General features: G+C 44.9%; 1 protein-coding gene across 2 annotated transcripts in view; it reads right to left on the reverse strand.

The window, feature by feature from the left end:
- ATRN (attractin) overlaps positions 1–25853 on the reverse strand; it is a 172113-nt gene that overhangs the window by 62984 nt on the left and 83276 nt on the right. The window contains exons 19-25 of one of the 2 annotated variants that reach the window (XM_073002142.2): positions 24673–24810; positions 23780–23873; positions 20483–20535; positions 16726–16820; positions 13729–13807; positions 12462–12619; positions 9060–9183 (exon numbers count right to left, since the gene is read on the reverse strand). In XM_073002142.2, the coding sequence (XP_072858243.2) occupies positions 9142–9183; positions 12462–12619; positions 13729–13807; positions 16726–16820; positions 20483–20535; positions 23780–23873; positions 24673–24810 (659 nt within the window). In that variant the 3' untranslated portion in view covers positions 9060–9141. Of the gene's footprint in view, positions 1–9059; positions 9184–12461; positions 12620–13728; positions 13808–16725; positions 16821–20482; positions 20536–23779; positions 23874–24672; positions 24811–25853 lie in introns of those variants that run through there. The other variant, XM_020812892.3, reaches the window with a different exon arrangement.

Genomic DNA, 25853 nt, shown 5'->3' on the forward strand with positions numbered 1-25853 from the left:
GCTCAGGAGAATCAAGCACCAGCAACCCAAGTGCAAACTGGCTATCAGAGAACATCAGCGTCCAGAAAAGGATGAGGAGAGGATGAGTTCAAAGCCTCAGTGGGGCTGCTAATGATAAGGCCTTCTGGCAGTCACTAGTTCATTCATTAGGCATCCTTCAGTCTCGAAAGACTATGGTAACGTGCTCTGAATGGAGGACTTGGAACAGCGTTTAGTGTGGCTGAGGAGGCCAATTCGAGAGGGACCATCCCTTCCACACTGAAGACAAATGCAATCTGTCCCCTGTCCAGCTCCCTGATTTTGCTGTTCATATGGTTGCAATAAACTGGAGGAGACTGAATGGCATGTAACAGCAACACAACGATAACAAATGTGGAACTCCTGGCCACAGGATGTGTTGATGGCATCTGGCCTAGATGCCTTGAAAAGGGGACTGGAAAAGTTTCTGGAGGAAAAGTCCCATCGCAGGTGACAAGCCATGGTGGGGATGTATCAACTTCAGGCTTAAAAGAAGGTGCCTCCAAAGGCCAGATGTAGGGGAGGGCGTATCAGGAGACAGTTATATCTAGTGGGCTCATGGGCTCCCAGAGACATCTGGCGGGGGCCACTGGGAGACACAGGAAACTGGACCATCTCTTCTTAGGTTATGTTTATGAGTCTAACAATTCATGAAACCTGGAGAGGGCTTGTAGTTCTCAGCTTGATGTTCCTGCCCTCAACTTTTCTGCGATTCCAAAACCAGAATTAAAGTAGGAAAAAAAACATAATAAGAGAGAAATGTGCAATGCCTTCTTCTGTCTGCGTAACCCGTATAGGTGACAATGTGAATTCTGTGACTGCCAAACTCCCACATTTACTCTGAAGTCTGGTAACTGTGCCCTGAATAAAAGGAAAGCAGACGAGGCCAGAGTGAATTCTGGATTTTTACTGTCCATATGCCCTTTTAGCAGGGCATGTGCTACTTCCCCACCACTATCTCTCCCGGTCAGGATGATCAGTCTGTCAGGTGGTACCATGTCCTCCTTGGCTGCTGCCTTCTCTTCAATATCCTGACAGGAGCCAACAGAGAAGAAACGGCACCAGCTAGTTCTTTAAGAGAAAAGGCATGGACTTCTAAACATCCTTCAAGTAAGTTCAGAGGAAAGCTGGGGAAAAGGTCAGGACACCCCTGCTCTGCTGATCTTATTACAAGCCGGCTGTCCTGGTGTAGAATTGTGTCTGCTTTGGAAAAAAAAACTACAGTGGTGTCTCACATAGCGATCACTCCGTTGAGCGACGAAATCGCTTAGCAATGGAGTTTTTGCGATGGTCCCTATGGGGTTTTTTCGCTTTGCGATGATCGCGGGGAAGCGATCATGGCAAAGTGACCCTTTTTTATCAGCTGATGGGCAGTTTCAAAATGGCCGCCTGCTGTTTTTCCTCGCTTAAGAGGCGGTGCTATGGAGGATTTTTGCTTAAAGGTGAGTTTTAAGCCCATAGGAACGCATTAATCGCGTTTTAATGCGTTTCTATGGGCTTTTTAATTTCGTTTAGCAACGTTTTTGCTTAGCAACGTTTTTTCCGGAACGGATTAACGTCGCTAAGCGAGGCACCACTGTATTTGCTTCTTTCCCTCTTTTCCAGTAGAAGTAGAATGTTTGTTTTACACCCATTAGGAAAACTTCTTTGTAGCTTAAGAAGCCAGACTCACTGCAGTAGGTAAAATTCACAAGAAAAGGCAAGGCTTTATTTAAGCAGCATCTATACCTACAAGTATCTCTGTATCTATAAGACTAGAATTTTCCACAGCTGAATTTAAGAAGGATTGGAGTTCAAGCAAGGAAACTTCCTGACAAACCTTTAAAGCAGCAGCCCTCCTCTTGGATCTCATGTATGTTTGTTCAACAAAGCTGGTTTGAATTATCTGCCGCTTGGCAGCCAACATGTTAGAATCAGGCCAGGCTGCTTGCCTGCCATGCTCTCTGCTACCAACTGTTTTGCACAAGGAGTAAAGCTAATTTATTTCAGTCAACCCATCTACACAGACGTTTAGCGTTTGGGCTTTTGCTAACCTGTCCCCAGGGCTTCTTATAGCTAACACTCACTATGTATCGGTAGTCTGCAGAGCTTTCACCGACATATGAACTCATACAAACGACACCTTCAGAGGACTGCTGCTAAGATGAGGGTTAAAGACCAGACCCTTCCCTAAAACCATTAGCAGGCTTGTGAATAAGCCACCTTGGCTATAGAAAGTATTCTGGAGGGATGGGGGCCAACCTGGAAAAGTCCCTGCTCTTTGACATGTCAACTCTTTGGATCCTAGTGGTCAAGAGCACTAGATCAGTCTTTGCCGACCTGGAGCCAAAGGTCCACCAGCTCAGAGGTTCTCTGGGTGACCTCAGGTCACACCCTCTTGTACTTTGACCTACTCAGATATGTTCCAGACTCACCTAGGGCACTGAGCAAGAAGAAGCTTCAAATTCTCCATTCTCATCAGTTTTGGTTATCTCATCCCCGCAAGACAGACTCTTGTATGACAGCTTCATAGGATCCCAACTCTCCAGAAAGCAGGGCTCCTCCCCACAAATTAAAGTTTCTGTAAGCAGTTGATTTCCAAGATGCAAACCACCGATGCAAGCTTTAAATCTGGCGATCGTCCATGAAACAAAACAATAGTTGTTCTTGTTTCCTTTGCTTTGGGGGGCTTTATTTTATACACATCACAGTCTCCACAAATGCAAGAGATAAGAGCGCAACAGAATCATAAGAGCGCAACAGAATCTCCAGTAGTTATTACCACCAGCAAAAGAAAGAAGGCTGTGACTTTCCATCCTTGCCCGCAAGGTTGGCAAACACGAACGGGGCCAGAAATGCCGCCTTTGCTGTGCAGAAGCTATCGGCATCTGGTTTTATCTCAAAAGGTGTCTGACCATGGAAGGCCTGTGGTGGGGTTGGGCCGGCATCAGGCCACTTACAAACTGCCTTTTGCTGACCTCAATCTATATGCATACGTAGTCCAATCCGGAAGAACTCCTCTAATGTTCCTATTTTGGGCTCTCGCTGAAAGATACCCAACCTAGTAAGAATCAATTTTTTGGAAAAGTTACTTTTTCAAAAGGGTACCTCCCCAAATCCCTCAGTTCTATGCTGGCTGGCTGACTGCTGAGAGCTGCAATCCAAAAATACCTTTTCCAAGCTTTGCCGAACATCTGTTTGTTTGTTTGCTTTTTCTCCTCTCACTCGCCCTGGTTTGTATTTGTTGCTAAATTGAGACCAATAACTGCCAAGAACCAAGCTTGTGCACTCCCTTCTGGAGCTCCGGAGACAGCCTCAAGGAAACTCAGCACTAAAGCAGCAATGGCCAGAGGTTAAAAGCTTACTCCTTTTGTGAAGTAAGTGAAAAAGCTGGCCACTTAGCTAGAAAGGAAAGATCAGGTCAAGCTATTGTTGACTTATGGTGAGTTTATGGTCTACTATCACTGTAGATAGTACAGTGACGATAGGACGTGGTGGCGTTGTGGGTTAAACCGCAGCAGCCTCTGTGCTGCAAGGTCAGAAGAACCAGCCGTCGTAACTGGTTCTTCCAGTTCTAGCAGTTTGAAAGCATGTAAATGCTAGTAGATAAATAGGTACCACCATGGTGGGAAGGTCACGGCGTTCCGTGCCTAGTCGCACTGGCCATGTTACCACGGAAACTGTCTTCGGACAAACGATGGCTCTATGGCTTGGAGACAGGGATGAGAACCGCGCTCTAGAGTCAGACACGACTGGACTAAGTGTCAAGGGGAACCTTTACCTTACTATCACTGTTAATCCCTTTCTAGGCATACAGTTATCAAGAGCGTTGTCACCCATCCTGTATTTGTGCACCTAATTTTTCCTGCCTGGATGCAGAGCTTCACATTTTGCACCGCTGAACCTCATTTTGCCTGTTTCTGCCCAATTCCCCTGCCTATTAAGTTCTTTTTAAATTCTGATACTGTCTTCCGAGACGCTGCCTACCTCTCCCAATCTGGCACCCCTTGCACATTGGACTGTCATCCCCTCCAGTCTCTCAATCCCAATCCTTTATCAGCATATTGAAGTGACAGGCCCGGGAGAGAAGGCGGTGGGGTCCCAGTTGCAATTTGTCTTCAGGAGGATGAGAAACGACGGGTGAATGTTTCTTGGCTATGGTCCATCAACTAACTGCATATTACTGAGCGCTAGTTATCAACTAGGCCACATTTCCTCAGCTTGTCTGCAAGAGCATCACGGGAGACCTTGTCAAAAGCCTTATGGAAATCAAGATGCATTACATTCACAGCACTTCCTTGACGTATCAAGCTTGTCACTCATCCAAAAAAAAAGGTACAGCTTGAGTCTGAAGTGTGTTTGAGAAACATAAGTTGTTTCTGAGTGACCACAGCACTCTTTCCTAAGTGCTCAAAAACCAACCATTGAATAGTCTGTTCTAAAAACTTGCTAATATCAGTATGTCAAGCCAGCTAGGTTGATAGTTGACTCATCTTCTTTTCCCTCTTTTTAATGAAGACGGGGAAAACATTTGTCCATCTCCAGTGTGCAGTGACCTCACACGTCACCTTTTCTTAAAGAATTCTTAAAGGCGATAGATAGGGGCTCTAACATGACACCTGCCATTTCCTTCAGTACACTGGGACGCAATTCATCTAGCCCTGAAGACCTGAAATCACTGGAAGCTGCTCGGTTGCTCCCGTATCACTTCTGCACCCACTATGGACCACGACCCTTCACCACATCACTGATTTCATTTTTATTAGGTCCATCACGGTTTTTGGTTTCAGCACCAGGCAGAGATAAAGGAGGTGTTGAGCAGTTCTGCCTCTTCGCTGTGATAAGCCCTTTCCATTCCTCTCTATATAATCAGTCCTAAGACTATATAGGAAGGAGTGCTCACTGGAAGGATAGATCCTGAAGCTGAGGCTCCAGTCCTTTGGCCATCTCATGAGAAGAGAAGACTCCCTGGAAAAGACCCTGATGTTGGGAAAGTGTGAGGGCAAGAAGAGTAAGGGACGACGGAGGAGGAGATGGTTGGATGGTGTCATCGAAGCAACCAACACGAATTTGACCCAACTCCAGGAGGCAGTGGAAGGCAGGAGGGCCTGGCGTGCTCTGGTCCATGGGGTCACGAAGAGCTGGACATGACTTGACAACTAAACAACAAGAAGACTATATAATCACTTCTACCCAAGATGACTTCCACCTCACTACCACATCCAGGACAGCTGATCTTGTTTCCTCTTCCACCTTCTGGAAAAGCCAGCTGAGAGCACGGCAAGTGTGCAATTGATTGGAGATTGTGTCTTTGGCTGAGTTCAATTTCTAGCGGCTGTCAGGATTGTTGGGAGTCTCTTCCTCCTCCTTCTCCATCTCTCCTTTTTTAAAAAAATGTTTAGTCATCTGATCTAGGAGGACATCTTCCCTCTGCTTAGTCTAGCTTAATGAGCTTGAGCATCACTGCCGTGGTCTGCCAGGGTCGTTTTCTGCTACTGCTGCTGCTCAGTCGCTGCCCTCCAGATGTTTCTCCACCCACATCACCACTGCAAAGTTCTCTTTCCTTCTGCCGACGTAGACGCTACTCCTGAAGATGGAGGATGCATCTCTTAGGGTTCCTGTACCACCACTTAAATGCTGTCTCCCTCCCTCTTGGAATTCAGTTTAAAGCCCTCCTGATCAGATTTGTGAGACTAATACTTAATGAACAGCACACAATACACAGATCGAGACAAAAGAAATGTGTTTTCTTCTTGGAAAGGAAATATTTTTAGAGAGAAAAATAATTAACTGAGTCATTATTTACAAAACAGATGAAACCAACCATGCAAGCTTATAACAGTATTTATTGATCACCATTTATACCAATTTACTGGTTTCACTCCAAATATTTATTTCTATTTAAAAGAAATATACAGATACCTCAATGCAACCAGACAGGCTAAATTCCAAATCTGTTTCCTGGATTCCACCCCATAGCTCTCTTGCACATAAACTTTACTCATGAAGACTGAACCACAATCTCATCTGAAGCATTAAAGATATTTGTTGCCCTCTAAAGTACACTTTGTATAAATATTCTTTAACATCCACGCAGAGACAGCCTGGGAGTTCATGGCTACCACGGCGTCCATGAGCCTGTCCCAACATGGCGCTGGTACTATACATGTGGCAGGTCGCACATTAGACCTGGCCTTCAGGTCTGGGAAGACAAAAGATGATCTAAAGATAGTCAACCTTGAGGTTTCCACCTTGTTGTAATTAGATCATCATCTGCTGAGATCTGGACTTTATACAACTATGCCCCATATTCCAATGGTCCAAACCTGAAGCCTGTTAGATCCAACTAGTTTCCAGAATGTCCTTGGAGATTTTCCATCTGATTTGGCTGACACTCCTGTTGAAGCACAGATTGACCATTGGCTTTCCGAGATGATGCTAGCTGTATGTACAACCACTGCTAAATGCCTCTTCATTGCAGAGCTTGATCATCACCATAGTTTACCGAAGAGTTAAGGGCTGTCAGATCCGATAACCTGAAGCCTGAACCTCCCTAAGAGTCCTAAAGAATGTTATAGTCCTCCAGGGGGAAAATCAGAAGCCTGCGTGCTTCACAGCTGGTATATATTTAAACTGGGGTTAAATCCAGTGTGACTCAGAGGAATATTCTGCACCTTGTATAATTCTACCTTCTTCTGAATATCCGTCAATGGATTTCCCTCATGCAAGACGGCTAAACCAAACGTCCAAAGAAGTCCCAACTTTTCTTCATTTTATTGAGTATAGGGTTGTATATCCAGAAACCTGACTATAAAAACCTAACACAGAATTACAGAAACAAGAATATAAAAACTTAAAGAACTAATTAAAAAAGATAACTACTCCAACCAAACCTAGAATGCTCCAACAAAAATTAAGTTGCTTCAAAATGAAATGATAAACTTGTAGGCAAAGTGCCACAAAATAGTTTAAGAATAAAGCTAAGAACAAAGACATCTCTAAGTCACATCTATAAAAATATATTTCAGAACTTATAGAAAAGAATTATACAGTAGCATTAGGGAGTATAAAACCACATCAGTATATAAGAAAAATCTTATTCCCCCACAAGGAGGGTTTTCTCCTCTCTAATCATGTTCCCTTTGCATCCTTTGCTCTTTGCCTCAATTTTCTGGCAATTATTCATCCCCTTAGTCATTAGGTACATTCCCATTGTGCTTCCTAGGAGAGGAGCCAGCCTGGGTAGCCTTGGGCCAGCTGCACAGTCCCATAGCACCCCTAGTGGAAGGGAGAGGTAAAAACCACTTCTTCTCTTTATTTATTTATTTAATTCAAAACCATTAATACTCTAAACCCATAATCAATAATACAAAGTATAAAACAAAACAAAAAGAAAAAGAAAAAACTACCAAACTAAACATCTCCCCTCCCCCTTTGGGACACAGATTCCATCGTCAGGTCTGGACCTATTGTATCTTCAAGAGGATTCCGGTGAGCACCGAGTTCACAAAATACTAAGTTTCGCCCTAAGCTCCTGTCTTTTTCTGGGCCCAATTATACAACAGACCAGCTTCCCGCTCGTATATCAACTTCCAGCTTTGTTTTACATAGTCTCTTGGTATTCTCTACCAGGGAAACCCTGAAAAAGGTCGCCATAAGTCAGAGGTGACTTTGCAGGTCATTGCTGTCCTTGCTGTCCTTGTCGTTGTTACCGTCCCTTTACCAGTTGAAACAACCTTACCTGCAAGGCTTCAAAAATCTAAGAGCTTAGAAATTGAGCTTATATATTTTAATTGCATTTTAATTGTTCTAAATTTTTATTGTATTTTAAATGTTGTAAGCCACCCAGAGACCTTTGGGTTGTGTGGGCGGCATATAAATTGAATAAATAAATAAATAAATAAATAAATTGGGGCGGAGGGGATTTAATAGAAAGCTCAATCATTCCAGCAGAGTTTGTAACTTCGGAGGGTTTTTTGACTTAATATCTGGCATGCTGTCAATTTACGTATTGTTTTGACTAGGTCTTCTGCAAAGCCTACAGCTGGGGGGGGGAGAGAGATCCAAAAAAACCTACATGTTTATACGACCAAAGTATTTCAAGATAACATCACTGGACATACAAAGAGTGCCAAATATCAGACCTGCATACATCACCTCTAAGTTGTAACAGAACATCACTCGGCTATCAGAATCTTATAGCAGAGGGACGTTGTTCAGTTTGAGAACCACCCGACGGTTTCAATTGCCTATAGCAAACTATTTCAAAGCCACACTTTTAGACACACATTCATTTTCAGGGCTGCTTTGTCTATCCTCCCTTAATTATTTCAGTACAAAAATTTAAACCATGACAGGGTGAAGAAGCAATTAAGAAGACCGCTAAAGACCAAATGGAGGAAAGCTCCCTCAGAATGCCACCTGGCGTCAGTCAGGGAAAAGTCCAGCAAATATTGCAATTTACTTAAGGCAGCAAAAAGAGGCTGTAACAACCAAATTGATTAACAGGGCTTCCAATCAACAGACGGCACTCTTTCGAGTTGTCTGCACTCATAAATGCTGAACAGATGCAAATATTACAACAAAATATAGAGAATTGCAACTGACCGGTAGGTAGCCCATTTCAAATCCAAGATTGAATGCATCTGTCAGGACCTTGACTCCTTACTTAGTCCAGCAGATCAGACTGAGATCTCCAATATACTATCCAGTAAGACTTTACTGGATCAGCTTCAAGTTGGAAGGCCTGAAGGTGTTACACTACTGTCTCTTGTTCAGATCTTTGGCCACCTTGGCTACTAAAATCTGCCAAGAATACAGCAGCAGAATGGCCACCCATGTCATTTAAACAGGAAGGTCGTACATCCTTCTGTTTAAAAGAAACTATAACAAGGCCCATTCTTAAGAAAACTAAATTGGCGATGGATGACCTAAGCAACTACAGATGTGTCGCATGGTGACCTCTGCATTGGGCTCCCACAAGGATTGACCACCACACCAATGCTCTTTAAGATCTATATAAAGCTGCTGGGAGATGTCACATGGAGGTCTGGAGGTCACTGTCACCAGCACCCTGATGATACACAGCTCTATCTCTCCTTCACTTCATCTTCCAGGGATGCTGTATAGGCCCTTGAGTGATGTCTAGTATCGATAATGGACTGGACTAAAGTCAGCAAACGAAATCTAGAATAGATGGAGATCCTACCGTTAGGAGGATCATCGGATGAGTTAGAGGGAAATTTACCTGGCGTTGATGGAGTTACACTCCTCCTGAAGGATCAGGTCTACATCTTGGGGGTATTCATGGATGTGGCCAGGAGGGCCTTTTATCAACTCTGGTGGATTGCCCAATTGTGCCCCTATCTGGACCAACCAACTCTGCAGAAAAATGATCCAAACCCTCTCTATGTTGGAACATGCTCAGGAATGGAATTGGGTTGTGGCTTATTTGCTGTTTGCCTATCATGATGCCCCCTAGGGAAGCCTCCCTGGAGTTCATCCTTGGGCATAATGTGAGAGGCCCTTTACGTTCGCTTAAGAAGCACTGGGAGGGCAAAATTGCTAAGAGCCCGAGTCCTGTTGCCGTATTTGTGAGCCCGTCAAGTGTCAAAGCATGGTCCATTCCCCAGAATAAGAAGCAAGCCATGTCCTGCTTGGCCCTGGCTGGGTAACACTGGAAGCTTATTTTCTACTTTAAGACCATTGCAACACCTCTAACGGATTTGTGCAGAAAGTGCATGCCAGTGAAAGTTCGGCTTACAGAGACTTGCCAACAGACGTTGGACACCCTAAAGGCTAAGTTGCTGGAATCTCCTCTTTTAATGGCTCCAGATTTTGATCTGTTCTTTGTTCTGCAGACAGATGCAAGTGAGTTTAGCCTAGGGGTGGTGTTGTTACAGGCAGGTTCTGATGGAAGCCTTCATCAGCAGGAAGCTCTTCTACCCAGAAAGAGAGAGAGAAATTATTCCATGGTAAAGGAGGAGCGCCTGGCTGTTATATGGTCCATGTCTAAGTTATGACCTTCCTGAAGGATGTTTTCACTGCAAACAGATCATACACCTTTGGTCTGGCTCAACCATATGAGGAATCACGATCAGCATTTGTTCAGAGGGAGTGTTTGTGTATAGGATTTCAACTTTGAGGTTCAGTTCCTCAGAGGCTATGAGAAGCTGGGGGTAGACAGGTTGTGTAGAAAGAATTTCGGAGAAGCATGACTTATGGGAGGTTGAAAATGGCACTGCTGTTGCTAAATTGTCAGAAAGTGAATCTCTGCTGTATTGTGCGTGTTCTCATCCAGACTTTAATTCTCTGTGCCTTTAAATGAGTAAAGGCTTTTAAAATGTTCTCTTCACATGCTCTGTGCTGCTATTTTTTCTTAATCTACCTCAGTTTGTTTAGAATAGTCAGCTTGTTAGTTTGTCTAGCTAGAATAGGAATTCACCTGGGGAATGCAGGTCTTTAGATGGTGTTTCAATAAATGTATTGGTTTTAGGTCTTAGTGTAAATAAGTATTTAAAGGTATTTTGCTTTCTTTTAAATTACCACTGTAGCCTTACAGTATGTTTGCTTGCTTTAGATGTTGCATGAGCTTGCTGACACCATCCAACAGCTCAGGAAAGGACAGAATGTCACGAGACTGGTAAATGGGGGAATCTCGGCTTCTGCTACCCTTCTGGAAAACAGGTCTTGTAGTTTCTGCCTAGAACAAGCTGACCGAGAGAAAGGGAATTTGCACACTGGTAATTGAAAGGCTGCAACCATTTGTGCCTTATCTCTGTAAAAACAGAAACTCCAAGCCCAGACTGAGTGCTCTCCTTAGTACTGAATTAATTAGCAGAATGGTTTCATCTGAATGAAAAGGGGGAGGAGAAGTTACTCTCTTTGCAAAGGTTCTAGGCCAGTGGTCAGGGAACAGGGGTAAATTACCCCAAATGGGGTAAAAATGAAAATCCTGGGGGTAGTGGGGATGGTCGCTGCAGGCATTTTACCCCCAGGCATTTTATTTCTGACGATGCTGTGTGTATGTGGGCACTCCGTTGCGGGGAGAGTGAGCCCTGGCGAGGAACTGCACAGGGCACCTGCCTGTCCTCCTCACCTCCAAAGTGTGTGTGTGGGGGGAGAGGGCAGTGGACCAGGCCAGCTGGAGTCTTTGCCCAGTGGAGCCCTGGCTGGGGCTCTCCTTCCTGCCTGCACCCACCTGCCCGGTGCACTGGCAAGGAGGCCCCCTTCCCACCCCACCTCCTCTGAGTTCATGGCCAGTGGACCTGCGGGCCCTGCGGTGCCCGCCTCCCCTCTCCAAGGACGCGCTTTCCCAGCGGTGTGGCAGCTCCAGACTGGCTGCCTGGACGGTGGCCACAGGTCCCGGGTGAGTGCAGGAGGGGCGGGGGTCAGCCGTGGATGGCAAGAGCCGGGGGGGGGGTAATGTCTACATAAATAATTTTTGGGGGTGGGGGTAAAAAGTAAAAACGTTCCCTGACACCTGTTCTAGGCACTCTGACAGCTGAATGGTGGCTCTCCTGGAAGGGTCTAGAAGCTGGAATTTTGCATATAAAAACTGAGGACATAAGTTACTTCATTTAGCCTAGTTATCTTTCAGCAGAATGCTATGTTTATGTGCTGCCCTGCTGTATGACTTGCAATCCACATAGGCTTTGGAGCTATGCAGAAGCTACGCCAGGATGCTTGGCTTAGGTTGGCCAAGTTTCTTATTTTCTTGTGGGACTCTTCTAAAACTGTTCTTGCCTCATCTTTTTGATTGCTTATTTGCTCCAAAACATTTTAACTGTTTCTGTAACTTTTGAAACTGTTTTAAAGTTTTGCTCTTTTGACTTTTTCATCACCTTTAAAATCTGACAAACTGGTCATTTTGGGGTAAGAAGGTTGATGGTACTTGAAACCAGGTCTTGCCTCAACCATCTACTAGAAGCCTATGCATTTTGTGACTATTTTTGGGAATCCTAACTTACAGGATTGGCATAAGCATTAAAGCACTTAACCTTGTGGATTTCCGCTAACTCCCTGGAAGCACTGTTTAGTCAGAGAAGAACTACAATGCTGAAAGGGTAACAGGCAGGAAGATCTTCCCCAACTATCAATCACCACATTTAGTCCTCTTGCATTGCACCCACACCAGGAAAGACAGGGCAGTGTGGCTAACTAAGAAGTGCAGGTTTTTCTGCCTCAACATAATCCTGACAGTTTGATCCAAAAAGAATCCTAGCTTTTGATTTCAGCTGGTCTACCGTAAGTATGACTGAGTCTAGCTCAAACCCATGATTTGTAGACATTCTGGTTGCTAGTTCTAAGCAACAGTGAACAGAATACAAAACAGATCCGGGAAGGGAATGCTCAGTAACGGGGAAAAAAATGAAGAGCTGTCACCTTCAATATATTTATGTTCCCATTTATTCCACTTAGGTTTAGTCATTCTACAGCAAACAAATGATTTCAGAATCTCTTACCTGTATTTTTATTGGCCACGTGAAGTTGCTCACGTAGACGAAGAAAGTGATATTTGGGTTGTTGCGGAAGTCAAATTTCTCATTAGAAAAGCTATCCTTGTACTCTTTGATCTGGCTCTTTGAAACCACCGGAATCTCCTCCCCTGCCTGCGTCCCAGCTGTGAGCATTTGAAAAGAAGAAAAGGGGGAAATGAGTGTGGCATAGGGGTTAAGCCTCTCCAGCAGGGCCTGAGGAGGAGCGGACGCAAAGCATCCCCCGGCCATGAAGCTTACAGGTGACCTGACGGCAATCCCATCCTCTGAAACTAATCAAGCACACGGGGCGCTTGGGAGCACGAAACCGAAGAAGGGAAATCTATTTATTCCCTTCCCACCCCCCGTGAGACTTGGCGGAGAGGCAGAATGTAAATGTCAGGAAATGAACCGTCTGCCTTTCGCACAAATCCCCCGTGATATTCCGAAGGGTACTCTTATTCTTTTAATTACAGAGTGAGATTCATTGATAATAAAATTGAATGGTGCCATTTAAACAAAGCAACGCAGAGTTCAGTTACGCCGCTGCTAACGGCAAACACCCAAATGGCCATTATATAAAAAGTTAACATGCTGGCAGCTGATACGTGCCTTTAAGAGGCAGAAGTCGGATCAATGGTATTCTACTTTGTTTCTGAGACCACCTTTGTACGATAATATCGAATGAATGCCTGAACAGATACTTCTACAGAGCTCAGCAAGCTACTAAATCCATAAGCTGCCCACAGAGTGTCTGCATATCAATGGAGTCCGTACTGGAGCAGGCTGCTTTGTCTTCTGTGAACATCACCCTGACCTTGGCTGAGCTGCTCTGTGGTCACAGGAATGGTACAAGCAGTGCACCGAACTATGTGCGAAATATGGGAAACATGATGGCAGAAGATCCAGGGGCAGAAAAGTGGAAAATAAAGGAAGGAGAAAACAGTATGCAGTAGATTGAGGGGCAGGAACCAGGAGGCAGAGAAAAGGCATGAAGGAAGACAGTTAGACAAACAGGAAAGAAGGGGCCCAGGAAGGAAACATTTGAAATGGGAAGGAAAGAGGTCAGAGGAATGGAAAAGTGCCAGCACGACTGAAATGTTGATGTCACAAGCAAGGAAAAAGATGGGGGATGCAGCTGAAGTAGTTATGTATTTAGTGGCTGCTCTCTGGTTAAATCTACCGCCATTCCTAGCTCGATACGTCTAGCTCAGACTCTGGGCATCTGGAGTTGGGGAGGGGGATTTTTTCTCACCTGCAAAACTCGTCGACCAAGTGATGTTGAGGTTGAAGTTTTTAGAAGCGTTGATGAACATGTCCAGGTCTCGGTTTTGCTGATTCCAAAAGACGAAGAAAGGAAACTCGGTTAGCAGCTTAAACGCACAGCAGGTTCCGTTATTAAACTCTTTGTCAACATTTTTTTTTTGAAGAAAAACAAAAGCATGGCAAGATCTGTAAAGGCAAGATCCAGCCTTATCTCTTCTGTGCTAAAACAGATCAGCAGCCGGCTTCAGTTTGTGACATTTCACACTTTTTTATTGCAGTTAAAAAATAAAACAGGATCCAATGTTCTACAACTTTCCTGACTCAAACGAAGTCAGTGCTGGCAAACGGGGAAAGGTTCTGAGCTGCACAGAATGCTTCTTTTTAAAGGGAGCGAGAGGGAAAGGCAAAATGAAAAGAGAGCAAAGAAAAGGCCTATGTTAGCTGCTGCTTGTCTGTGGCCTTTGGATTCTCATGCCTGGGGTTTCAACATAATATCCTAAGGAACCACTGGGTCCCACTAGGTTCAGCCTTCCTTCAACTTGGTTTGCAAAGGGAAGTGCACAATCTGAAGATGAACCAGCCGCAGGCCGGAAGCTAAGCCCAAGATACCAATTGTCGGAAAGGGGGAAAAGGAAGGGTCACTGTCACATCACAGTCTGACTGGCACTTGCAGCACCCAGCTGAACTTTAGAGAATCGGAACGACAGATATCGGTTGTTGCAGCTAGCAATGGAGCCAGCCACCCAAATGGAGCTTTCAGTGAAGTACTGCAACACAGGGCCAAATTTTACTCTAGTCCAGAGACAGACAGCTTCGGCACATCTGGAAGCCGTATTTTTGCCTCCATCAGCAAGCACAAGCTGCAACAGGTTCCCAAGTAGCTCCCAAATGGATATAAAGCAAAATCTTGGGGAAAAAAACCACAAAACAGGGAGTGCTTGTTCAACCTCCTCCTGTCTCAACTGTTTGATGTTCCAGATGCAAAACCCACAAGCTCTCGAGGGGCTCTGGGGTGGCCAGAAGTGGCTTGTGGGTGGCACTTTGCCCATCTCATGTTAGTCTTTTCTTAAAGGCAGGACCTACTGAACTGCCCCCCCCCCCAATCTGCCTTTTCATCTCTTCCTACCATGGGCCAAAAGAGGGCTCATCCAATGTCTGGACGCCTACCCAAACACATGGATAGCAAACAGCCTCCGTGGGATTTGTCAGCAATTCTTCCCAACCCAGAATTGACAGAATAAACATAGCTGAACTTAAATCAGTTACTTTTAGTGCAATGAAGGTGTAACTAAGGGTAAAGGTAAAGGTTCCCCTTGACAATTAGTCCAGCTGTGTCCGACTCTAGGGCGTGGTGCTCATCCCCATCTCCAAGCCGTAGAGCCAGCATTTGTCTGAAGACAGTTTCCGTGGTCACGTGGCCAGCACGACTAGACACAGAACGCCATTACCTTCCCACCGTGGTGGTACCTATTTATCTACTCACATTTTTACATGCTTTCGAACTGCTAGGTTGGTAGGAGCTGGGACAAGCGACGGGAGCTCACTCCGTCGCGTGGATTTGATATTACGACGGCTGGTCTTTGACCTGACAGCACAGAGGCTTCTGCAGTTTAACCCACAGTGCCACCACGTCCCTGTAACTAAACTACACTGCAAAAGCAACGCAACAAAGGGCCATGAAACTACCTTTTTGTTGCAACAAGCAACACTTCCAACTATTGAAAAAAAATTATTTCAAGGATGCTTTAAGCTCAATGTATTCTATTTAAGCTATTTTACAAGCAACCTGGCAGGAATTGTCCAAGTTTTATGCCATTCTCTAATAATGTGAAGACCATCACTGTTCTCATTTCCGCGTTCAGCTACGTTTTCAAGCTGCAATATTCAGAACAGGCCTGTGGTTTTTTTTCCGGAGGCACAATGAGATATTTTTTATAAATGAAACAATGATCATCACCACCTGCCTGCCCCAAAATTATAAATAATGTAATTCTTTAACATTCCACACACCTGGTCAGACAGGAAAGTCCAAGAAAGTTCACACAGGAATGTAGAAGTTCTTAGTACAACTATTATGTCTCTTGAATTCTCAGGTTATGGCTATGTACATAATTTTGGACAGCAGATTTCATGCATTACTGTATAAATGATATAACAGGACAGAAAATGGGTTCACCTCCCCAAATTTTACTTCTAGACTATAATAAAGTTGTTCACCCAGCAGTTTTATAATCAGTTGTTTATTCACTGCTGCAATTATTTTGCATGTTTTATTAAATGCTGCAAGACAAGTTGTTTCTTGTAAGTAGAAATTTCTGTATTGTGCATCTGTTTTGAATGGATATGAGCAAGGAGGGGGCCATAACATAGTTAATTAAATCTATATACTATAAACTGGGTTAAAGAAGGATGTACAATTAAAAGGTTTTTAGACCATTTTTATCTGTGAAGAACCGGAGTACGGATTTTTGTTATGATGCACATCTTGTGCATTACTTTTTCTTGTATATTTTTATTTTATTTTATTTATTCTATTTATATCCCGCCTATCTGGTCTTGCGACCACTCTTTTGTGGTGGCAGGTCTGTATAAATACCTTATTGATATCATGGAAATTAATAATGACATGCTTGTGGATACTAAAAGGTATTTATCTAAAGCAGCTACTACAAAGCAACCCAACAATGACTGTCAGATGTGAATAACACATCAGGTGCAGAAGCCATTCCTCTCCAGCTGCCTTAAGGCCATCAACATTCCTCAAGATTGAGCTCCCCGTAAATAAAACCAGGACAGCCGCCCCCTGTCTCGGAGGGCAAACCGAGCACAAACCAACAAACCTTTAAAAAGCAGCTCCGTGGCGCTGATTCAAAAATAACCAACAACACCCCGCCACTGTTGCATGCAATAGACAGGCTTCATGGAGCACAGAGTACCAAGGCACGTTAATAAGCAATGTGCAGTGCAGCCGAGAGCATTTACTAACCTCTTCAGGCGTTGCTACAAAATTGATTGCGGTATAATGGCGATCATCTTCTTGCGAGAGACTGAAGGTGAATTGATAGTCAATAAGAAGAGTATCTGTACAAGAGTATGAAAAACAGAGTTTAGGAAGTGCTTTGCTCCAAAGCCAGATCCCGAGGAAGGCTGGCGGGCCCCTACTGGCAGATGAGAAAAGATGGGGGTCCAGCAACACAATGGCCTATGTGCTCCAAGAAGGCACAAGGGAGCATAACTAAGTTTAGCAGGGCAGCATGAGTGCCAGCCAGAAGGCCTCTGGGCCACATGCTATTATTATGCACGAGTCTAGAAAAGTAGACTCCAAACATCCCTCAGCCTGCATGGCCAGTCCAAAAAACATCACTTGCCCAAGCTTTCTCTCATGGCCCTGTCAGCCTCGTTGGCTCAATATGGGGTAACAAGACTTACTGATCTACTCACTGATAATAACACTGATCGTATGACTGATAATATTGGCCAACCTTCTTGACTATGATGGGAATAACACAGACAAAGTCTTTTGAACTGATTGGCCTTACGGGCAAATCCTCAAGGTCATTTTCAATCTTTTTTGCATGTGCTGTGAAGCTCTTTTAGCTGGAACACATAAGATATTTGAGCTGAGAGGATGGAACCTGTTCATGGAATCCTTTTGGACTCCTCTCTTGCGGGTTTTCCAGCCCTGCAGGAACTCCTTCTGGCATCATCCATTCAACTTTCCCAGTTAATTCTTGATTCAGTTTTCAGTTGCTGTTCTGCTTTTAGTTTTGTCTTTAAATGGTTTCTAATGTACTGTTTGATGACTGTAAATTTTTATAATTTTTATTGTTTATAAGAAAGATAAGATGAAAAGAAGCTCAAATAAATATTCAGAACACAGACTGATAATTTTGTTACCACAGTTCTGTGGGTTTAATATGATTTTACTTTATCCTCAGGAGATGCCTTCATTCAATACATTCACCCTGTCAGGTCCTCCTGTATCTCTACTACCTACTCCCTTAACAGTGCCTCACATTTACCCTAAAATAGAGGACCCCAACCCCTGGTCCGTGGCCTGGTGCTGGTCCATAGCATGAGCTGGACCGTGCTGCAGAGACACACCTCCCACTCTCCCCCCGCATGCACACCCCTCCCCACAGCTGCTTTGTGCATGCGTGCTCTCTCCGGCGCACCTGTACGAGCGCAGTGCCGTCGTCTGCACATGTGCACGATTGCCCATGCAACCGCGTGAGCGCCACACCACCGCTTGCGCATGTGCACAAGAGAGCACCCGTGAGCCCCCTGCTGCCGTTTGCACATGCGCACAAGTGCCCGCATGACCACCGTGCTGCCGTTCACACGTGTGCATGAGTGCACACATCTGCACAAGCACCGCGCAGGCATTTGCGCATGCACGTGTGTGCACTCATTCACACATGTGCAGAAGCACGGTGGTTGCCCCGCCTTCCCCAGCCGGTCCGTGGGGTGAAAAATGTTGAGGACCCCTGCCTTAAAAGATGTCTCCTGATGGGCAGGGTCTGGGCTCTTGCTTTTTCACCACACCCAGAAATGCTGGGCAGAATGTCATCTTGTACACACTAAGAACTGCAGAGCCGGAAGGGACCCTCTGGTTCATCGAGTCCAGGCCCTTTCAGGGAGTCGCAACAGGGGAATCAAACTCCCCACCTCTGGCTCCGCAGAGAGAGACCCTAAACCCCTGAGCTCTCCAGAAGTTCTGCGGAAGGCTTAGATATCCTACATAAAAACACCAGAAGGGGTCCTGGTCATTATTTTCACCCAAAGGCAAGAATAGCTATAAGGGGATTCCGAAGAACTCATTGCCACTAAACAGATCCATCTTCCCAAGCATGTTAGGACAACAGTTGCAGGAATGCCTAGGCAAAAAAAAAAAAAAAAACAGAGCACTGCTCGCTGAGATATTAGGGCTGAACTGCCCTCAGATTCACTTCTTGACAGAAAACCATTGCCAGAAGCTTCCAACCACCTCTAAGGATTAAGATGGAAGTCCTCCACACCTGCAGCTCACAGCCCGGCACACCTTTCGTCCTCTGTTTCCCTGCCAGTGGCCTCTCTCCCTCCGGCAGGACGGGGCTGGGGGCCGATGGGATGTTGAGGCCCGCCTGTCCTCCCTGGCAAGAACCTCTTCCTCCGCCTGAGCCTTTCCTAGACCAGCCCATCCTCCCACCGTCCTCCTTCGGCACGGCTGCTTCCGCCCTTACGGCTTGCGAGCATCAGCTTGGTAGAAACCAGGGGCTCCCAACTCTGGGTCAGTCGCATGTTCTTGGACTGCAATTCCCAGAAGGCTTCACCACTGGTAGTACTGGCCAGGGTTTTTTTTTGGGGGGGGGAGTTGTGGTCCAAGAACACTGGGATGACCCAAGGCTGTGAAACACTGTGGTAGAAGATTCTCATTTGTAAGGAAGGCTGACCTACTGTTGCACAGGCCTCTTCAGATTAAAACTGAAACCACTCCAGTCCATAGCATCCCTTTTCTGCATAGGTTGCCACCTGCTTTGTTTCTGGTCTTCCTGACTCAGAAACACTCACTTTCCAAATGCCAAGGAGACAGGAGAGAAACTGTCCTTGGGGAAGAGACGGGAGGTGCCTGATAGGCCCAAACTCAAAAGTTAGCCGCTCCCACCCCCTGATTACAACCCCCAGCATGCCCCGGGCATCACATCTGGTGGCCCTGCTGTTCAGGGAATTCTGGGAGTTCTAATCCAAAAGGTAAAGTCTTCCAGCTCTCATCAGGCAGGTCTCCTTAAATTTAAAAAAAAACAGGAAATATCCCATCTCCTTTAGGACATAGCAAACAGTGTCATGCCAGAAAGAACGGTTATGGCAGCTGCAGAAGTGGATATCCTGACAAAGAAGAGCTGCACCCAAGTGTTCCATAAAATATCCCCCCTTTTTATTATTATTATTATTATTATTATTATTATTATTATTATTATTATTATTATTATTATTATTATTATTATTATTATTATTATTATTATTATTATTATTATTATTATTATTATTACCACTGTATGTTGGGACAGAAAGTTCTCTCTTTAAAAACTTTTAAACACAACACTGAGCATCCCTCGCCCTTTGGGGGGAAAAAAGCTACTTCAACCTACTTTCCTCCTTGCTCAGCAAGCAATATTCATTATTGTCTTTAAACTGCTCCTCTGAGGGATAAAAGCTTTTAGGTCTCAAAAGGCGTTGAGAAGAAAAAGGAAAATGCAGGGTGAATGAACGGAAAACAGTAGGTTGCAATTGGCCATCTGAAATTCTGAGCTGCAGCCCATTTAGAAACCGTGGGTTTGAAAGCATCGTTTTGGATGTATATATTTAGAGAGGTGCGTCTCTGCATCAACACAACCCACTTCCCCCAGTTAAACATATACTATTCTATGCATGGCGTTTACAGCACAGAGATCTGAACAAATTTGGAGTCCCGGACACAAAGGAAGAACCACATCAATTCTGTGAGTGGAATACAGAAAGCAGAGATAGGGAAAGGAGTTGGCAAAACAAGTGCCTTTAGGGAACACAAGAACTGTACATAGCAGAAATGTAAAGATGGAGCAACACAACTAAAAAAGCATTCCAGAAGGTACGTAAATCCAGAATAAGCAGAAGGGAGAACATATTAATGAGACTTTTATATCCCTTTTTTCATCTATTGCAAGTTGTTTGATGTGCAAGCACTAGTTCTACACGCAGACAAAAGAAACATGGTTTACACTCACAGTAACATGTCCCTTTGAGAGGGTTGCCCTGGTATCGGTTTTCAACTTCGCACCTAGAAGAAACAGCATGAACAAGGTTAGCCTTTGGTCTTAATTTTCTCCGGAGGCGAAACTCCTCTAACGTTTTTGTTTTCTTTCAAATCACATCCCAGAGGAACCCGAAGACTGCTTCTTATGAAAAATAGAATGGGTCTCATCTAAAAGTTAACTAATGAGCTAACTAAAAGCACGGCACAGCAGCGGACCAGGATTCAGAAAATAGTAATGAAACAGAAGTCTGAAAAATGTGGGTCAGAACCTTGGCACTGATCTTAAAAACAACCTTTAAAAATCTACCAGCTTCCTGAGAACAAGCCGGAACAGAAGCCGTACATAAGGGACAGCTACAAATTTTTGATTCGCTATATGTTTCATATTTATAGGAAGAGCTCATAGTCAGAATGGTTGATATTTCAATAACATCAAAGTAACTTTTCTTGGTTATGAGAGATCGGGGTCGTAGATGTCTCCAATTCAATTAACTGGCTCCAAACGACCAAGGGAAACCAACTGGCTGGCAACCTCTGGAGTGAGCGCGTTAAACTACTGTAAAGGATAACCATGCTAAAGAGCCACTAAAAGCTACCACTGGACAACATTTAGATAATTTGGAAACGAGTCATCTGCGCTTTATCTCTTTAAAAAATTAAATAAAATCCAGAGCTGTGATAAATGTTAACTACTTTTAATTTTGGAGTAGAACTAGTCATCACGGAGCAGCATAAATACAGTGGCATAATTATAGTACAGAGGCTAATTTTTATAATTAATTAAAAATCACAGCATAGTATTCCCTGAATATATAGACAACAAATGTTCCTCCCTCTCTCTCTCTCTGTCCCTTTTTTTGTTTGTTTGTTATCATTACTCCCAGGACATACACACATACACATACACTCTTTCTAAAATGTTTTTCAAACACCTCTCCCCAGCCCTAATCAGTTGGAACACACACACACAGAGACACACAGACACAGACAGACACACACAAACACACACACACACTCCTCTCTCTCTCTCTCTCTCTCTCTCTCTCTCTCTCTTTCTCTCTCTTTTAAAATGTTTTTCAGACACCTCTCCCCAGCCCTAATCAGCTGGAACAGGGTTACAGGGCCATAGTTCAAAGTGCTTACAGAAGAGCCAGCAATAAATACACTTATGCCCCAACACTACACAATCAGTCCAATTTGGTGACGGACTAATATCCCAATCTAAGCCTCTTATAGCATGAGCAATATTTCTTGAACTGGTCAAATTAGTATCCTAAAGAGATTAATGAGGACAAACAGATTGTTCTCCCTCACACTGAGGAAGTGTAACTTCAAGTGTAACCCAGCCTCTGCCTTCTGATGATGCTCGGGGACCACCATCCACTTGCCCAAGGACACCCAGCTCTGCAACCTGGTGTGCTAAACTACTGAGATATACCCAATCCCCGAAGGTATCGGTTGTTGTTGTTGTTTAGTCGTTAAGTCGTGTCCGACTCTTCGTGACCCCTGAAGGTATCAGTACTTCTGGCCTAATTTCAAGCCTAATACAGTGGTGCCTCGCATAGCGACGATAATCGGTGCAGCAAAAATCGCTGCAAAGCGATTTCGCCGCTATGCGATTTTAAAAAAGCCCATAGGAATGCACTGAAACCCCTTCAATGCGTTCCTATGGGTTTCAGATACACCTTTAAAGCGAAAATCCTCCATAGGGCGGCCATTTTCGCTGCCCGGTAAGCAAGGAATCTTTCCCAAAAAACAGCGGGCGGCCATTTTTTTTACCCGGTGGCATTTTGGAACCGCCGATCAACTGTTAACAAAACCATTGCTTTGCGATGATCGGTAAGCTAAACAGGGTACCGATCATTGCAAAGCGATTTTTGCCCATTTAAAACATTGCAATGTGATCGCTTTTGCGATTGCAAAATCTTCATCGCTATGCAATTTCGTCGTTAAATGGGGTGCCCATTAAGCGAGGCACCACTGTACTCAGTGACATAATTCTGCACCTCACTCTGATACTTTAACAGAGAAACTAGAGGATTCTGAATTCTACAACTGAAACAGTGACATCCACGCTGGCTCAGGAATGTCATGAGAATGGCTGACGGTCGGATTCCAAAAGATCTCCTGGATGGAGAATGAGTGCAAGGAAATTGCCCCAGAGGGAGGCCACAGCTGTGATACAAGGGGATCTGCAAGCGGGATCTGAAGGCCTTAGGAATGGACCTCAACACATGGGAAACCTTGACATCTAACCGTTCAGCCTGGAGGCAGGCGGTGCATCACGGCCTGTCCCAATTTGAAGAGACCCTTGTCCAGCAGGCCGAGGCCAAGAGGCTGTCCCGAAACCAGCAAAATCAGGGAGCTGGACAGGGGACACATTGTATTTGTCTTCCGTGTGGAAGGGACGGTCACTCTCAAATTGGCCTTCTCAGCGACACTAGACGCTGTTCCAAGTCCTCCACACAGAGCACGTGACCCTAGTCTTTCGAAACTGAAGGATGCCTACAGCTTACTATACTGCGTAGGTAACATTGCAGAAATTTAGATTAAGAGCGAGACCCAAAGAGATGTGCAGCCTGGCTTGCATGCCCCTCCTCAGCAATCCTTTTACAAACAGGGATCTTTGAAAGCAACATGTGGCTTTGCAGAATGAGACTGGCTTTCTCCTTTAAGTGGACATGACACAGCCGATCTTCGCTCGCACGCATTAAATCACAGAATCATAGCATAATGGAATTGGAAGGGGGACTATAAGGCCATCATGTCCAACCCCCTCCTCAATGTAGGAGTACAAATTAATGGATATCTGACAGAGGGTTGTCCCATTTTCTCTTGAAGGCCTCCAATACTGGAGCGCTCACCACCTCCTGAGGAAACTGGTTTCATTGTTTGTACTGCTTTAACAGTTAAGAAAGTTTTTTCCTGAGATTTAGCCTAAATCTGGCTTCCTGGACCTTCGGCTCTTTCTTATGTTGTCCTGCGTTCTGGGATGACCGAGAACAGATCCTGCCCCTCCTCTGTACCTTTCAAGAATTTCTCAATTTTTTCTTTCTCTAGCTCTGTCTCTCATATGGCCTAACCATTTTTAAAGATGTGGTGCTGGATGACCACTCACAGAATACTGGGGAATTCTGGAAAGGGTCTGAGTCCAAAATCACAAATCAGTGCACCTTGACTTTGCATCGCGCCCCAAACCAAAAGTGCCCCCTTTCGGGTTCACTTTGGACCATGGCAATCAAGCCCGCTTGACCTTCTGAACACTCACAGTTGACACTCTTCTCCTTTGATTCCTTTGGTGGTGCAGAAACACTTTCCGGTGTGTGCGTTGCACATAGAAGCATGGCCGTTACACTTGCAAGCTGGAAGGCAAAAGCCATCCTCAGTTAAACAGGCACACACACAAATATGGAATACACATCCATTCAACAACTTGGGTCGACAGGGCAGGTGGTTTCTCCTTTTGGCCCATAAAAGGCAGTGCCATTGGCGACGGCACACAACGCTCCTTGTTTCATCCCATGTGAGATGCTTAGAAAACACGTTCAATGGGAACTCCCAGCCCATAGAGGTGGACGTTCTGGCTCACCATGAAGGATAAAACAAAGGGAGCCCAGCAGTGTATCCGCTCCTGCCATCTCATTTCATAGAGGTTGAAAGCAGAATGGACGGCTGGAGCCAGTGATAGGAAAATGGAATAATCTGGTACTCGCCATATTATGATTTGAGCTGCCAATATTAAATAACACTGTGATCCATGCTTGAAGGAAATGTGCTTTTTCACTCAGACGCCTGAACCTTAAACATAGTTGCAGTTAAATACTGCTCATTCCAGAGCTGCATCAGTCCTTACACTCAACGTTTGCAACAGAAGAGAAAGTACGATTATATTCAGCACCAGGTTTGGGAGTACAGAGAGTAAAATCAGAAAAATGTTACATTAAAAAAAAAAGCAAAAACGCAGATAGGGAATCACATACTCTTGTTCAATTTACACCAGTTGAAAAGGCCAGTTTTTCTTGGCACAGAAAAACTTTACCCCATTATGTCATCCACACATCCTCGGTCTTTGCTCCTTGCAGGTCAACTGGAACAATGAACAAGAAAATGCACAATCGTTCCTAGCAGTGGGTCTGGAAAGAAGGGAAGGACACAACTTACGCTGACAGGTCCCTCCATTGGTGGGGTCTCCATAGTAACCAGAGATGCAGGTCTCACAATGCTTGCCCGCTGTCAGGTTCTCGCACTTCTCGCAGATGCTCTCATTGACGCATTTACTGTGCCCATTACATTGGCAGGCTGAAAAGACATTCGCCCCGTTATTTTCCTCGACGACCCATTTATTGTCAGAATTTCTCAGGACAAGCAACGAAACCCTTCAACTTGCTGAATCAGCATCTAGCAGTGGGACACTCCGGCAAATATAAATATCACTCCGGGGGAGTTATAGCCAGCATGTGGGAGATCCTGGCACCAAGCTCAAGCAGGCAAATATAAGGAACAAGCAACGAGGGACTACGATCTGATGTCTACCCTTGATGAGTAAACAGGACCTCAGCAAGTCAACACTAATGTAAGGGGCCATTAATTTGATGGTCCAAATCATGGATGTCATAGCTGCAAACTGAGGCTAATGCACGAGGGCCTGGTTGTGCATCAACCATGGCAAGCAGGATCGACGTTCGTATGTCAGAAAGTTCGTAAGTCGAAGTACAATTTCCCATTGAAATGCATGGGAATGGAATTAATCCGTTCCAGCATTTCAAAAGGCAAAAAAAGCCTTTCGTAAATGGCTCCAAGAATGGCTCCCTGCAAAAAGGTAGGGGGAAAGGGCATTTACAAACGGCTCCGTTGGCAAAAAAATGCCATTGACTTGCGAACGGAGCCTCGACCTTGTTCATAGTTTGAGCTAGGTTCGCAAGTTGATGCCAATTTTTGCCAACAGAGCTGTTCGTAAATCGAAAAGTCCGTATGTAGGGCCATTCGTAAGTTGAGGGTTGACTGTACATGGAAAAGCCTGACCAAGGGGTCTATGTTGGCTGGGAGTAACCACTGGATTTAAAATTACCGCCCCTCTCCCCCCACCCCACCCTCTTTTCCTTTTATGCCATGTCTTTCAGTACGTAGGGACGTGGTGGCGCTGTGGGCTAAACCGCAGAAGCCTGTGCTGCAGGGTCAGAAGACCAAGCAGTCGTAAAATCGAATCCACGCGACGGAGTGAGCGCCCGTCGCTTGTCCCAGCTCCCGCCAACCTAGCAGTTCGAAAGCATGCAAATGCAAGTAGATAAATAGGGACCACCTCAGTGGGAAGGCAACAGCATTCTGTGTCTAAGTCGCATTGG

The sequence above is a fragment of the Pogona vitticeps genome, chromosome 5, assembly GCF_051106095.1.
Source record: "Pogona vitticeps strain Pit_001003342236 chromosome 5, PviZW2.1, whole genome shotgun sequence".
Lineage (NCBI taxonomy): Eukaryota > Metazoa > Chordata > Lepidosauria > Squamata > Agamidae > Pogona > Pogona vitticeps.